General features: G+C 31.8%; 1 protein-coding gene across 1 annotated transcript in view; it reads right to left on the bottom strand.

Annotated features, from left to right (window-relative positions):
* Window positions 1-2,150: 2,150 nt before the first annotated feature.
* The window catches only part of LOC111088506, a 38,840-nt gene continuing 24,418 nt past the window's right edge, over window positions 2,151-16,572 (bottom strand). Inside the window, exons 8-12 of the mRNA XM_022398849.1 lie at window positions 14,707-14,954; window positions 14,245-14,549; window positions 9,845-9,993; window positions 9,099-9,326; window positions 2,151-2,991 (exon numbers count right to left, since the gene is read on the bottom strand). Coding sequence (XP_022254557.1) covers window positions 2,840-2,991; window positions 9,099-9,326; window positions 9,845-9,993; window positions 14,245-14,549; window positions 14,707-14,954 — 1,082 coding nt within the window. The 3' untranslated portion in view covers window positions 2,151-2,839. The remainder of the gene's footprint in view (window positions 2,992-9,098; window positions 9,327-9,844; window positions 9,994-14,244; window positions 14,550-14,706; window positions 14,955-16,572) is intronic.

Raw genomic sequence — 16,572 nt, 5'->3', positions numbered from 1 at the left:
TAAATTACTTAAATTTCTTGATGATATTAAGATCTTGGGTGTTGCTAGCTGTGAAGAGGTTGCGGTTGCTTTATAAAAGGATTTAGGTTATTTAGTGAGGCTGAAATAACTACTGGTGACAACAGATGGCATATGGTTTTGTCATTACCACCAAATGATTAATTGTTTAGGAAAGAACTACATGATGATGCAGTTAAAATCAGGAGAGAGTCTAAATTATCTAATTTATTTAATCTGGTATTATGTTCTATGATTTTGCTAAACTGGTAACTGTATACTTAGGCTATTTGTGATTATGGTGTTATTAATAGATGGTTTTAAATTTTATGCATTTATGATCCACCTAATTACTTTGACTGTATAGTGTCTGGAGTTTAATTTGATTTTTACATTATGACTTTTCAGCTTGTACTTTCCTCTTCCAAAAGGAAAACAACTATTTGATTACATATAGAATCCATATGACCATCTACTTTTACTAGTATGATATGGAAAGCATATATATATATATATATATATATGAATTCATATCATTAACATCATCTTCTTCAGAGAGGAAAAATTCTGGGCACATGACCCATCTTATTATAATACGTCTATATTTATTTTTATGTTCCTGACAAGTTTTTAAACAATACTGTTTTTTCTTCAAGTAAAATTAAGTATGTTTAGTAAAATATCTTTGTGAGAACCAGTGTTAGAGCATTTAGAAAATCTTTTTAAAGAAACACATCTCTTTAAATGGATAAGTTTTAGCTTTCTTCTATTATCAACATTATTTTTTATTGTGCAAAATATGATGCTTAATCCATTTTTAAAGACAAGCACATTTTTCTTTCCAACAAATATAATATTTTAATTTTCTAACAAAAATCAAATTCAAGAATCTAAGATCAATTTTATTTTGAGTTGCAGGTATAGGCTCAAAACATGAGATAGAAATCTAATAAATATGCACCATCTAAATACACTACTTTCATATTTATCTCAACATTTCTGATAAGATTTCATACAATACTGTTTTTTTAAGTAAAAGCAAGTTCATTTAGTGACTATTAGTTGGTTAACTCTTTCTTAAAGTTTTGAAATACATCAATATGGTATTTTCAAAAAAACTATATCTCTATGCCAATGTCAAAAACTACAATATTCAACTATTAGTATTTCACAAACTAAAATCTGCTCCTTCAAATAAAACCCATCTGTAATTTCATAATCTTACATTTATGCATTTCTGTTTATAGTGATCAAATGTCATTTTATTGTAACATTATAATCAAACACCCCTTTTTATTTAGATCAATGAAATGTGATGTCTTTAACTTACATGTACAAATTTCTGTATTAGTCAAATGCCATTTCAATACATTATAAAAACACTTCTTATAATATCCAGCAATCATAACTACATGTTTTAAACGTAGTTAATTTCTTTAGCCATATCATTTAATTTCAGTTTTTACAATATATTATTTGTTAAATTTATATGCTATACTACAAGGTTTTCTAATTTGTTATATATTTCTTTTATCATTATCTTTACTAATCAGAATACTTTCATGAGCATTTCATGGTCCTTCTTTAGTTTGTGTTTTTTCTCTTGTTTATGTATATATATATACACAGAGGGTTTAGTATATTATCTTTCAACAATTTTGAATCTGCACATCAGAAAATCATGACAAATATGACCAATATAAAGTTGCACTGGAATGACACATATCAGAACTACATTTTAACATTAGGCGTTACATAGGAAGAGTGATGCTACCGAAAACTGATCACTTTTGGGAAGGGTATGTAGTAGCCCTTTCTGATAAGAAACTATTCATGCACAATCATAAAAATGTGTTCAGATCAGAAATTAAAATTTCAGAGACAGGGATACCCTGATATTGAAAAAAAAAAAGGAATAAGGATAAACTTGGAGCACCAGAACTATTCAGAAAGAGACCTGAAACAAGTCATATCCTAGCTATGTTAAGCAAAGTATATCTTTTAACAAGTGGGAATTTATTAACACAAAATTCAGCAACAAAAGCCATCCATGTGCCTCTGGCAACAGTATCCAACATAATCAAGAAGGATATCCATGTGGAAATGAAACCAAAAATTATGGGTTCATCAAGATAAGGCTTTCAATCATACCTCCCATTCAACTGTTGCATACTTCAAGCAGCTGGAGAAGGAAATGAGTATTCATGTTATTCCATATGAAGACATATTGGTCAAACTGCCAGATACAGTACTTATGGATTTTTGTGTGATTAATCTGTTAAAATGGGCAGTGAGAAACTGCTATTCTTGTACACTAGACGAATTATAGCAAAGAATTGGGGAAAATGGTGTATTTTAGATATGACAGACTTATGACAGTACCTTTTGCAAAGGAAACTACATATAATGTACCCAAAAATTGTGTGCACACAATATATATATATATAAACACACACACATGTTTGAAAAGAAAAAACACATCAGGTTATCCTTTAATGTCTTTAGACAATGCATTATTATTTTTTATAAACATATGAATGAACATCTTGTCTTGAACTTTTTAGTGCTACTTGTGATACGAGGTGGAACTCCTTATTTCAGACATAGATGGTTTTAAGGGAAGATCTAGTAAACAGCTCTCTTAAGTTACTATTTAATGTAATTACAAGAATGGTAAATCCTTCCTAGCTGAACAAAAAATACTGTCTGTCCTACACACAAAATACTGTCTCTTTCTCAAACTTTTGTGTAACTTTGGTTTCAAGAAACGTTTGTCAACTTTCTTTTCTTATCACATATAGAATCAGCACTGGCAGGCTTAGGAGAATTCTTTAGTGGAAGTCTACTTCTGACACACTCTATGGAGTGGCTCATGGGTCATCTCAGCCACCTTAACTTGCTTCTTGCGCACAAAGAGAATGACTAGGATACCTATGATCAAAACTGCCATTAAGGAGGCCACAGCAATTCCAATGATAGTGGAAACTGTCATTCCTGTTATGAAATAAAACATAAGGTTATGACAATAAACATAATAAACGTTTATGAGGTTAAAAGGTCCTTTTGTAAAATTATATACAAGCAATATTATACTAATATAGGACAGTCTCTTATCTTTCTTTAAAATTATAAAATAATTAGTTTTGGTATATGAATATACCACACATTTCAATCTTGTATTATTATTATTACAGTATTTATTCTGAATTTATCATTTATTCTGTGTATGTAGAAATTCCACATAACATGTTGTAAAGAAAGCAATTAATCTCATCTCTTTCTAGCTGCCTTTATTATTCTCTAGGAGATAATACTTGTTTTGCCTATGAGAGGTATTGCTATAAATACTGCATATTGTGTAAAGATGTTGACAGCAGTGTCCTTCAGTGGTGGTTCATGTGATATCTCAAGGTTATGGCCTCCCCTATATTTGAATAAGAATGACTAGTCATGTTGGTAGTGCTAGTCACTCTGGATAAATATAAAAATTTTGTAAAGCAAGAAACATTAGATTTAAAAAGCCTGGTACACAATCTTGAAGAATAAGCAGTATGAAGAATGAGCTAGCAAAAATGACAGTTTGTTATTCTGGAAAAGCAAGCACATATCATGTTTGTGTTAGGTGTGATTACAATAAAGATTGATCACTTCATATTTTACTTTATTTCCAGTCTCTATATTTAATCTATTCTCACAATTCAGTTATTCACAAATTTAGTATTATTCTATAATAAATATCCTGAGTGAAACTCCTGTCATTCTGCATACCTATCTCATTGCCCTAAAGTTTATTCAGTTTCACATGGCTGTACCACAGAGAATAAGTAAATCTTCATTGGTTAGAACCATCAAATAAAATCATTCTATTTAAGTACTAAAACGCTGTACCACAGAGAATAAGTAAATCTTCATTGGTTAGAACCATCAAATAAAATCATTCTATTTAAGTACTAAAACGCTGTACCACAGAGAATAAGTAAATCTTCATTGGTTAGAACCATCAAATAAAATCATTCTATTTAAGTACTAAAACGCTGTACCACAGAGAATAAGTAAATCTTCATTGGTTAGAACCATCAAATAAAATCATTCTATTTAAGTACTAAAACGCTGTACCACAGAGAATAAGTAAATCTTCATTGGTTAGAACCATCAAATAAAATCATTCTATTTAACTACTAAAACTTCATTTAAATATATATATACAAATAAATACACAAAAGGTTCAGTACATTATTCTTAAAATGACTGCTGGAGCTTCACCATGTCATCATATTCCACATTGTCATGTCCAGTCATGCTCTATTTGAAAACTGTGTGTCATGACAATAGCAGTGCAGCATAGTTTCTACCACAAAGGGTTCCATCGTAAGACTGTCATGTCCAAGGCATATTTTTCTACTCTGCTGATTTTCTATAATTCATATAGGGTACAAATGACTCTTTTAATAGTTTGTTTGCACTTTACCAGTATGTATTTGTGTGGAATATCATGAATACCTGTTCCATTCTTCAGTCTGAGATATGCAATTGATGAACAGGAGGTATGACTAGAAACTTTATCTTGGTGAATCATTACTCCATTGGCCTATTTTCAAGATGGAGATTCTTCATGAGTATTTTGCATACAAATGCTTGGGCATGTGGACAGCATTTGTCACTGACCTATGTGTTTGAACATTTTCACCTATTTTAAGACACCACACTTTGCTTATTGCAGCTGGAGTTTGACTTGTTGCATGTCTCTTTCTAGATGGATCCTCAAGTTGATCCATAATCCTTAGGTTTCCAATGTTACTAAGTATAAGTTATTCCCGTCTTGAAAATTCTAAGTCCTCACTCTGAACACATTTTAATGATATGAATATATGAATATTTTCTCACCTAAATGGGCTGTTACATACTCTTCCCAAAAGCAATGAATTTTTGATGGCATCACACTATCTGGGAAATGTCAAATTGTAGTTCTGATACATGTTGTTTTACCTTAAATATATATCACTTGTGGTTGTCATGTGGCTTGCTTATTTGTTTATTGAAATTATTATGTACTCAACTCTGTGTGTTAACAGTTTCCTAAACTGAAAATGTATTTCACAAAAAGCTTTCTTGACTTATACTGCCCTCATTGGTGCACTATCCTTGATACTTCCACTTATCTCTGCATACTAAGATGCAAATGATTATGCAGCAGCCCTCCACCAATAGGAGTGCGACACTATCCCTTCTGTAAGTAATCTTGCAGCTATTAACCACTTCGAGTTTGGTCAGATCATACCAAACCACAACAGAAGTGGGGAGGACAAGTGGGAAATGTGAGAGGACTTAAGTATCTACTGGAAATACATTTTCAGTTTAGGAAAATGTTAACTTTCAATACAATATCTTACCTCTTCTCACGAAAAGCAAGAATTCCACAATAAATTGGTGGAGGATGGTAAGAAGATTATCCCTCTTTAGGAAATGGCCAAAGGAAAACCATGGGGTGTGAGAAAGAATGAAAAACAACACAATTAGATCCGCCACCTCTGAGCCAGGTATACTCTTCGCTCTTTAGTAATGTGTTGCCAAAAAGGATGAAAACATGAAAGGGCCCCAAGAAAAAATTACAGGAATAATGGGGCCCACTGATGTAGAGTGGCTAGGGCATGACAAACTGTAAATGGGAGTTAGACCACAACCAACACCTGACAGCATCTGGAATTGTACATCAGGTCTGTGGAAGGAAGAGGGTCCTCTACCTTTCACCTCAAAAACGTGTACCAGCAGGGAGGAGGAGTTTCCATACCAAGAACCCACCTCTGCATGCATGCACCCACAACACAACTGATACCAGATCCACTTGAAACAGATGGATTTTCCTCTCCAGCCCAAAACCTGATGGCATTGGGACTTTTTCTTCCAGTCCCCAGTAGGAGGAGGGTACCCAGTCTTACACACGTGGGAATTTATTTGTCTCGTACAGCCAGAACCAACACCAGATCCACCGGGAACTGACATCCAGTGGAAATTAGGAAGAGGGACCATTATTTGTGGTTGCATCTCCAGTCCAAAACCTGGTGGTATTGAGAATTTATTGTCCAGTCTATGGTAGAAGGAGGGTACTATCTAAACACGTGTGAGGAATTATGTGGCTGGTCTGGCTCCAACCAACACCCAATCCAGGTAGGAAAGAGGGTGTCTCAGCTGGAGGGGAAAACTGCAATATATGATGGAGCACTACTTCCAACACCTGATGACATCTGGATTTATACATCAGATCTGTGGTAGGAAGGGCATCATGCCATCTACACCAGCAGAATGCCACTGCCCTACTCTCAACCGAGTGGTATTGTGTACACTCAGGAAGATAAGCCTCCATGGTCCACCACCCCCAGTGGCTAGGAACTGTTAAGTGCCAAGGACTACCATACTCCACTCGAGGAAGGAAGGAAAAATGTGATGGAGAGTTTGGAGGACTACAGCACTGGATACAGTGCAATGTCTGACCGTGATACCCTATTTTGAAAAGCAGAGCGATCACATCAATGAAGTCGATCAACCAACACCTGGCGGTATCTAGAATTGTACATCAGGGTCGTGGTAGGAAGAGCCCCAATGCCATAGACCATCAGTGATAAGCAGTAATCCCTGTCTGCTTTACTCATGTTAGTCTATGAGTGTTTGGTCTGGAATGAACATATTTATGAAGCAACAGACCGTGAAGGATACATATGATTGGTCTTGCGGAACCCCTTGTCTCAGCAGTGTGTGAAACATGATCTTGTGACAAGTTATGATATTGTATTTTGATGTACAAAGGACACACTGATGGAGCCGTTCAACCAGCATCTGGTGGCATAGGGAATTGCACATCAGGTTGGTGGAAGATTGCTGAATAATAATCTGCATGATAGTATGCAGAGATAAGTGGGAGTATCAATGCTAGTGGTGAGAGAAAATTTGCACCAATAAAAGGAAGTATAAGTTGAGAAAGGTTTTTGTGAGATGAGATAGGATATTGTATCGGAATTTATATTTCCTTTATGCTATCATTAGTATTCACATAGAGCATAAAAATATCTTGAAGTTCCTTAATGCAAGAAAATTTATTTACATTAATCTGCTTATTGTGTTTGTACAGTATGCTATGTGTTTTAGGTTAGATCCTCTGCTGGTTTCGTCTTTTTCAAAATGTTGTCCAAGTAATCATACATGGACTTACAATATACAAAACCATTTAATTACATATATAACATATATGGTTGTGACACACATTTATACCTTTTGGTATTAATATAACCACGTAACAACTGAAAACTTTAATATATCATATTTTTACATCTAAAATTTTTAATTTTTAATGAGGTAAGATTTCAAAAAATGTGCACATGTTCTGCAATTAGTTGGGAACAGAATGTAAGTAGTTGCAAACATGTATTCATCCTTGCTTTGTGCTAATATTACATACCATAGTGGCGCTTCTATATGGCTTACATACTCAGCTATATTTCTGTGTATATTTCCTCTTCCCTGGGTTGTGGACGTTACTCAAGAGGAATTATAGTACTAGTATAAAATGGGATTGATATTCCTTTGGAATATTGTCTGACTTAAAAATGTGATATAGACACAAGCTTTCAGTCTTTTATTCAGTGGAGACAATATTTTCTTTTTTGTCCCACCAGATATGCTATTTTTCTTCATATATTTCTATCAGTTAAAATCAGCTAATAGGCCATTATGCTAAGTTAGATAACATTTATTGTTAAATGTCCTAAGTATAGATTTTATTCTTATTTGTTCCCTTGTACTTGCATCTTTGCTGTCTATGTTAATTTTATTCTTTTACAAGTATGTCCTTTGATCCTCCTGTTATTGAGATACTCAATGTTTAACTGTTGGTTCAGTTTTACCTATGAATATCACAACCATATTCACTACTCTGTGTTTGAATATGCAAATGACAAATATTACTTTACTTTTTATCAAAGCAGTTTTACTGCACATTTCAATTGTATCATGCAATATCAGCATTGTTGCTTTGTGCAAGACATTTGTACTGGTTTGATATTTTTTAGTTTATTAATCCAAACTTTTGTATGTTCATAGAGAGAGAGAAGTATAATCTTTTGTTTTACTCCCATTGTGTCTAAAAAGCATCTGTTATTGCTATAAAACAAATATAAAAAATATAAAACTCAAATAAGTAATATTCAAAACTATCACAGTGTAATGCACTTTATGCTCAGAAAATTTAATGTCTGTATAAATCACTCAAACAACCTGTTTCTTCTTCTATCCTTCTTTTGTTCAATGACTATTTTGAAAAAGTTAGGAAAAAAATACAAGCAAAACAATGTAGAAGAGAAAACAGAATTCCACTTGTCCTAATGTTTTACCTACAAGAGTTATATAATTATCACAGTGTTGTATGCTTTCTTCTGATAATCTGTGTAGAACATATAAAAGTAGCCATGACTTAACTTAAAATATAAAGCCAATATTTAGCTGTTGAATGCTAAGATCATAATTTTATCTCTCTGCTCCAGATATTATAAAAACTATAGTGTAATATATTGTTGATGCTACTCTTTGTATGAGTGTGTGGCATATGAATAACTAGGTCATTCAAAAACATGATAAGCTAACCTATTAAGAAACTAATAAATATGAATAAAATAATAAAAAACACAAGGTGGCAGTACCGCTGATTTTTTTCAAATCCTCCAGGAAAAAAAGACCATATTACCTTGAACAGCTGGAACTAATGGTTACCCAGTACATAAATAACAGACATGTGGGTTAAGGTTGACACTCTACACATGTTATTGAGAAAAATCTGATGTATTCTTGAGAAAACTATCATGGTTTTATTAATTTGTTTCTGTTTTATTAAAGTTTGTTGATATTGAGAATATTATAATGTATGCATCTTGCATCATTTTTTATAAAGTTGTGTGAAAGATCAGATGTTATCCTTAGTTCCTAAGATTCGATGTTATCCTTAGTCCCTAAAATTAGATGTTATCTTTAGTTCCTCTCAGTTTGAACCAAGAAACAAGTTTTAATATTATTTTGTAACATCAAACTTACTACTAACATTTGAGCCAAATACTTACTGTTGGAAACTTCTAATATAGTAAATACTGACAACTTAGATGACCAGCAAGAGTAGAAACCTTCACTGTATCCAAGCGATATGACTCTTTCAGGTGTCCACTGTTCTTCTGAGTTATCCCACATCTGACACTCTACGGCTAATCTTCCTTCTGTTGACTCATTCTGAATTTTGGTCAGACTGATGAGGACAGTGTCGATTTGGTCGTAGCTGATAGGAACAACATTTCCTGTTAATGTACAAGAATCCAGTGTTAGATAATGTTTGTGCTGTAGTCTCCTTACTTTCCAGATGAAATTAATAACATTTAAAACATATTTACACTCAGAGTTTCTAAATGTTTATATAGTTTGTTGGATTATATGGATTAGTGATGACATAATAGAACAGATTTATTAAAAATTTAAACTGCCAGTAAAAAAACACAGTATTGTCTAAACTTGTCGTGTGTTAATCATGGAAAGCATAAATAACGAAAAGGGTAAAATCAAAATTTGTTTTAGCAAGTGTTGTGTTAGTTCATAGACTTACTTGCTACAGAATATCACATAATTCATTAATTGATAATGTATGAAATAAAAAAAATTCTTGAAGTAAATTACTTGAATTATAAAAATGTATATTTTTTGTATGGGTATAGTTGTTTTTTATGGTATTTGCTATCCTATTTCAGATATAAATTGTGAAAAGGTTAATTTATGAACAACAGTAGTGTAAACCAGTACTGATATAAATATACATGTGTACCTGTTCCTGGTGTCCTCATCTCAACAGTTACCACTGGAGCAAGTCTGGTGGCATGGTTATCTTGAAGATAAGGACTGTATGTTATATACAATGTCATGGTGACAACCACTCCATCACAGGTCCACTGACCACATGACCAGTGTCTGAACCTGTCAGAAAATATGTAACTTGCATGTTAAGATTTTGTTTACTAAGTTAATTTATACTGAAAACTAATATTTATCATTGCACCAATACTCTGGATAGAGAAAACTTAATAAAAATATTTCACTTCATTAAACCAGCTTATTCAGGATTGGTCTAAAACATACACAGTTTTAAAGTGAACATTAAACCTTCACTAATTACATTGTAATTAGGTTAGTGTTTACAGCAAGAAAAACACAAATGAAGTATAGGGATGTACTATACATTTTCCACTCCTTTAGTTAATAAAATTGAAAATTTTTAAATTATGTGGCTTTTCACAATTCTCCAGTTGGATACAGAGAGGTACTCACATAAATTAATAACTATCACTTTCCTTAAGAAGTGAACTAGGTTAAGTGATTTTCTTGATCATTACTGCCCATTGGCTTGCTGATCTAACAAGAACCAATCACTATTTTTTTATGTCAGGAACTTGAGTGTTTATTAACATATTTATGGTAGTGTTGGGACTTAGCAGAACAGAATAACACAGATATTTGTCAAATCTTAAATAGTTATTACGTAGTTTTAAGTTTCCATTAGTTTTAATTTATTTTTACAGTTGTGTTTCAGTAAGTACCCGGCAGAAACAGAAGGTTTTTGTCATACTTTCTTTGTAATTTTACTTTTATGTCAAGTTAAGAATCAGAGCAATTCATAAGCATACCTATCACTTAAGGTATTATTCTTACCCTTACCTTAAGTGAGCAGCATTTAAAGTCTTGTAGCATTTGTTGATGTTTCTTTCTTTTTAAGCTTTGTAATGAAATTCTATTAAGATCTTGGATTCCACAAGGAGTATTTACATAGAGTAAAGTAACATGATATTTGACTGAATTCAGGGTAAATTTTGATTTGATATTTTCTTTCCTTTTATCTTACTTAGCTGAACTTACAAATGGGACCTACACACACACAAGCAAGAGCTCCTATTTTCTATTACAGTTTTTTCAGCTTTTCTCAGTTGCACACATACACATGATCATTTGTGCTACTGTTTATTGTGTCACTGTGTATTGTTAGTTGTGAAAATGACATTAATTGTTTGTTCTTTGTATAAATCTGTTTCTTGTCTCTTTCTTTTTGTAACTTAGCAGTTACAATTCATTGGGAAATATACACCCAATCCCAAAAAAATAAAAATGTATGTTTTTCAGAAAAACATATGAAATCAGACACTCCTTAAATAATGATATATCAAAGTAATAATCTGTCAAATTGGTAAATAAATTATTATAATTGCTACTAAAATATCTTAGTCAACAATGAGAAGGATTAAGTATTTAATAAGTTCTATTACTTGATAATATCATAGTTTTATGGTTCAATCTATTTCTTAAATAATTTTGCTATTTTCATGTGAAGCTCTATACCTTCCCCTCTAGCCACTTCTCAGGGATTAATGTTCTTTTCTATAAAAGCATTTTTTTTTTTTACTTAAAAGTCAAATAAATTTTTAAATTGGTTATAAGTATGCCTCACTCAATCAAAATTTTTTTATTTGTTTGGGATGTTTATGTAACAATAAACAAGTACATGATATGTGCACTACCTATCATTAGTTTTGAACTTATAAACTAGAGGAAAGGCAGATCGTCAACAGTACTTACGCTACACTTATCAACTAGTGCCCCCCAGTGACACAGCGATATATCTGCAGACTTACAATGCTAAGATCCGGGTTTCGATACCCATGGTGGGCAGAGCACAGATAGCCTATTGTGTAGCTTTGTGCTTAGTTACAAACAATCAAATAGTGGGATTAGATTGTCACTTTTATAATAAACCCATGATTCTAAAGTGCAGAGTATGATCTTGTGGCTATAGAGTGTGAACCACAGACCTTTGGATTTACAGTCTGGAATGATAACCACTATGCCACATCCAGCAACCAACAAATGAAATAACATCAGAAGATGATGTTCTTTTTTTTTGTACATAGGTATAGAAATGACATAATTTCAGTTTCTATGTCATCAATGTAAACAACAGTTTAATAAAATGGATGTTTTATTTTGTGTAACAGTATGTATTTTTTAATTAAAAATCTTCTTAACCCTCTTGCCATAGGCATCCTTTACTGTGTATGTCACGAGGTTTTTCCAATGAGTTACTTTCAAAGTTTAATTAAACTACTTTTTGTTTGTTATACCAATTAGTATAGCATAAAATCATAGCTAACAATCCATATTTTAATATTATATAAGTTCTAAGTTCTTAATTTTATAATACAATATTAAAAAAACCTTGAATTTCCCCTTATTGTGAGAAATGTGATATTTTTTTCTCTAGGCATCCTCTCTTCTCTCATTTATTCACTACCCCTATAATAAGTTCGAAATTTAACGTAAATTACTAAATATAATATTTTTATTGCTCAGGCAAAGCATGATTTCCATAGCCTTCAATCTTGTTTGGTTACAGAGTCATCAAATAGAAAAATAGATCCCACTTGCCACACCACCTATCAGATCTTCTCTTTCAAGATTTGTTAACAGTTCTCTCTTAGGTTTAATATTATATTATTTATAATCAATAGAAAGCCAAGGTTTTCATCTATCAAATGAAGTATTATATTATGTTGTTTTCTTAACAGAGAATTGTCAATTTCTCTTTTAGTACAAGCTTCATTCCCATGGGAAAAATATCGACTAACTTGGATAAATTTGTAATGACTCTTGTTGCATAGTTAGAAAGCCAGAAAATTGTGATAGTTATGGGGCATTGTCTGCTTTTTGAATGTTATTATTCTATGTTCTTTGGTGCATTATTTAATGCACTACTACCATCTGTATAAGAAAAAATAGGGTTAAGTGTCATCAACAGCGAAAAAAAAAGAAGGTCCAGGTAAGTACTTTATTTCTTGTTTTTCACATGTATGTTTTATTTATTATTATAAAAGTAATTAACATATAAAACTAAGAATCTCTTTAGGTTAGTTAAAGTTAGAGTAGGTAAAATAAATAATAATAACAATTTTATAAAAAGTTTTCACAAGGCATGCATGCGAGCAGCTCAGATTAGCTAATGGGTAATGTAATTCAATAGCGTAACGTGAGCTCCATGCTCCCCAAATGATTTACAACTTACAATAGCATGAACAGTACTTAGAACATGGTCCAAAGGGCAATAAAACAATAAAATTTTAGTATAAATAGATGTATAACTATTATGAGTTTAAAGCTACTTAAGATAAACAAATTTAGTTTCATGTTAAAATTTGAAGTCATTCTAGAATGACAAAAGATTTCTTTAGGTTTTTTATATTTTATCCATTATTTTCTCTACCCTACCTCTATACAAGGTTGTGTTAAGACAGCGGAAGGCACGTGACACTGGGAACATGCGCGCTGGAGTTTCTAGAAGGATCATGAATTATCGAGGAACTCCGCGAATGTCCTTGTGTTTGCCAGGCACCCTCTTTTTTAGTATATAAGCCTGGCAAGAAAAATCAGCACAAGGTCAGAGATAGATAGATCAAAGATATAGATAATTGAGTTAAGCAAACAGTAGGCACTGTAAATAAAGTGTGTGTGAATCGCTGTGAATTATAGCATGTGTTTATAAAAGTAGTTAAGTTTAAAGTGACTGTGGAAATTCTGTGTATTACAAAGTTGTATCAAGAAAGAATAAACTAGTTTCAATCAAGACAGGACTTGTATCACTGAAGTTCTTCAGAAAGAATTTCTACTGAAAATTAACAAACAAGCAGATACATAACAGTTGGTCACTTTGGCTGGCCTTGTAAACAACAAGGACAGCCAAAGTGACCAACCTTGTATAGGGGTAGGGTAGAGAAAATAATGGATAAAATATAAAATTTTACTGAAAAAAAAAAGGTTTGATATGTATTTAGGATGTTTTAGAGATTATGCAAATGAAATTTAAAATTTATGAGATGAAGAAATGTATTTTTAGTTCTAACATGAAAATCATTTTGCACTTGAACTACTGAAAAAGTAGACTCGATATATTCAAGGACAACTCTGTTTTTTTTAGTTTATTAAAAATACTTCACTAAAAAATCTAATTTTTTGTATGTAAAAGACTTGTAATGTTTACTGAAAGTCTGCCAAATTTTGTGAAGATACACATACCACATTAAAAGTTAGTAATATCAAACTATAACAACTTTAAAGGAGTACAAAGTGGTCACGTGGTTGGTCAATGTGACTGAGTTAAATTCTTAGAAGTTTAAAAAAAATCAATACCTGTTTCTAACATGTTTGTAAAACTTCACCATAACTTTCACTGGTTCACCATTGGGCAGTTGTCCTCTGATAGCAAGAGGAACTGAATTTAGTACTTTATATTGTAAAACACTTCTCGGACAATCCCCACACTCACTTCTTAGTTCCAGTATCTGATCTCTAGTCAGTGTGGCTGCTGCCACCTTCAACAAAGCACTCAAAGACTTTGTAAACTGCTGCAACAGTTGTATGTGACCTGGGAAATCTTGAAAGACATCAGTCATCCTGGCAAACATGAATTTTATTGTGGGGATAAGGTGGGTTGTCTGGAAAAACAATGAATACACCAACACCAATAAAACCATGTCTAGTTACTATAACAGAACTTAATTAATGACTATGATTTTACTTGAGAAATAGACATTAGTTCTAAGAATAAAACATAATTTAATGTTCCTGTTTTTCATTTCTATAGATTCTTACCTTTTTCACCATCATCTTTTTGGTGATGTGTTCAATAACCATCAGAGCATCTAATCTCATAGCAGTGTTGTTAGTTGATAATAAAGGAAGAATATTGTTGTACACAATAAGTACACTTCCAGTGGACAAAGTGTCAGAAAGAGATGAGAATGAATAATTCACGAGAGTTTTAGCTTGTTCAGATGTGATATTTTCTTCTGTTGCAAATGTGGCAAGTGAGAATTCATATAAAGCCTCTAAGGGATTCCCTACAATAATAAAACTTTTTAATATTTTATTTCAATCTGAAATTACTATGTTCTAACTTCTAGGGCATAAAAATATTAATGTAAAATTTTACTCAGTTTAAATCACTTAATATATAGTCTTCAATATTATAATCTTCGAGTTACTCATTAACAAAATAAAATAATTAATCACTTTATTTAAAATTTATGAATATTTCTTATCAGTGTTTTATTTAATAACAGAAGGTATGATAAGAATACAGTTCACAATACTCATGGATATTCCATAAACCCAATTAAATACAAGGTTTTAAAGGTGGATGTTTTTTGTGATTTTATGTGTATTCATATATAAAAAACATTTCCTTTCCAAATATTTGGTCCACAAAAACCTTAGACCTTTTCTGTACTGCTTTTTATTACAACATATTTTTCAAGTGCTAAAATGAGTGTGGGTGACAACATAATTTCAATATGAACTTGAACTTCCTTAGTATCAAAAAAGTTGTTAACTGAAGGTCATTCACCCAGCTTCTCTGCTACAGAAGCACTTACAATGAATAGCATCCAAACTTATTCCAGTAAGCACCATATCATTTTATAAGCCATATTCCAGATACTATTCCAATATCAATTTTCAACACGCACACACTTGTAAATGCTGAATGCTGGATTTTTCACCTTTCAATAAGCATACCTGGTCCTACCAGAAATATATAAATTAAAGTCGTTCCTTCTTTTTCTGCATTTACAGCTATAGGTTCCATTACAGATGAAAACTAAAAAAAGTAGCTTTTCTTAAACATGTTCATATATATGTATATATATATACAATCTAAAGTAAACTATGCGATAACTTTTAATATGCTCAACATAAATATAATTCAACAACATTAGTTAGTAAGTTCAATAGGCTTTCTAATGATAAATAGTACATAAGCTATTTTGGTTTTATAACAACATCTTTATTAAAATTTGTTATAATAAGTTACTAAATTTCAAGGAAAATACAAAATTCATTACCAGAATATTGAGAAGAATAACAAAATATTATCCATTTAATACTAGTATACTTTAAAAAGTTAGCTTTACATCTGTGTTACAATGATAGTTGTGCTTTGTTTGATAAAGAAAAAGAGGTTGACAGAAGGATCAAAGAGTATGGAGATGGACAACAATAAAAAATTAACACACATTTTTCTTTAACAAAATACAGGATGCTAAATAAATTTTAAAAATCTTGATGTATTATCATCAATAATATTTGCTATGAGTTTTTTTATACTAGTAGTATAATAGGTTCTATTATACAATGAAGGGATAAAAAATACAATATCTGTACAATACAATTTTTTAAAATAAAACCACACACACACACACACACACATTTGTGCATATTTCTTTTCTTTAATCAAACTTACCATAATGTTTTGCAAAAATATGTTATGACACATGTATCACCAATCAGGCCTGCCGACAAGGGGGTGCAGCAAATGGAGCAACTGCTCAGAAGCCTGGGTGAATGAAACCTAGTTATGCCGTAATGCCCACAAAGCACTTTTAGGCTATATCTTCATTTAATGATAAAAAACCATAGTTTTTTACTTTTCTTTGCATATAGACACTTGTATACATTAAG

Source organism: Limulus polyphemus, unplaced genomic scaffold (genome assembly GCF_000517525.1).
Source record: "Limulus polyphemus unplaced genomic scaffold, Limulus_polyphemus-2.1.2 Scaffold3906, whole genome shotgun sequence".
NCBI lineage: Eukaryota > Metazoa > Arthropoda > Merostomata > Xiphosura > Limulidae > Limulus > Limulus polyphemus.
Note: the sequence above shows the minus strand (reverse complement) of the source record. Positions and strands in the feature narration are given on the sequence as shown.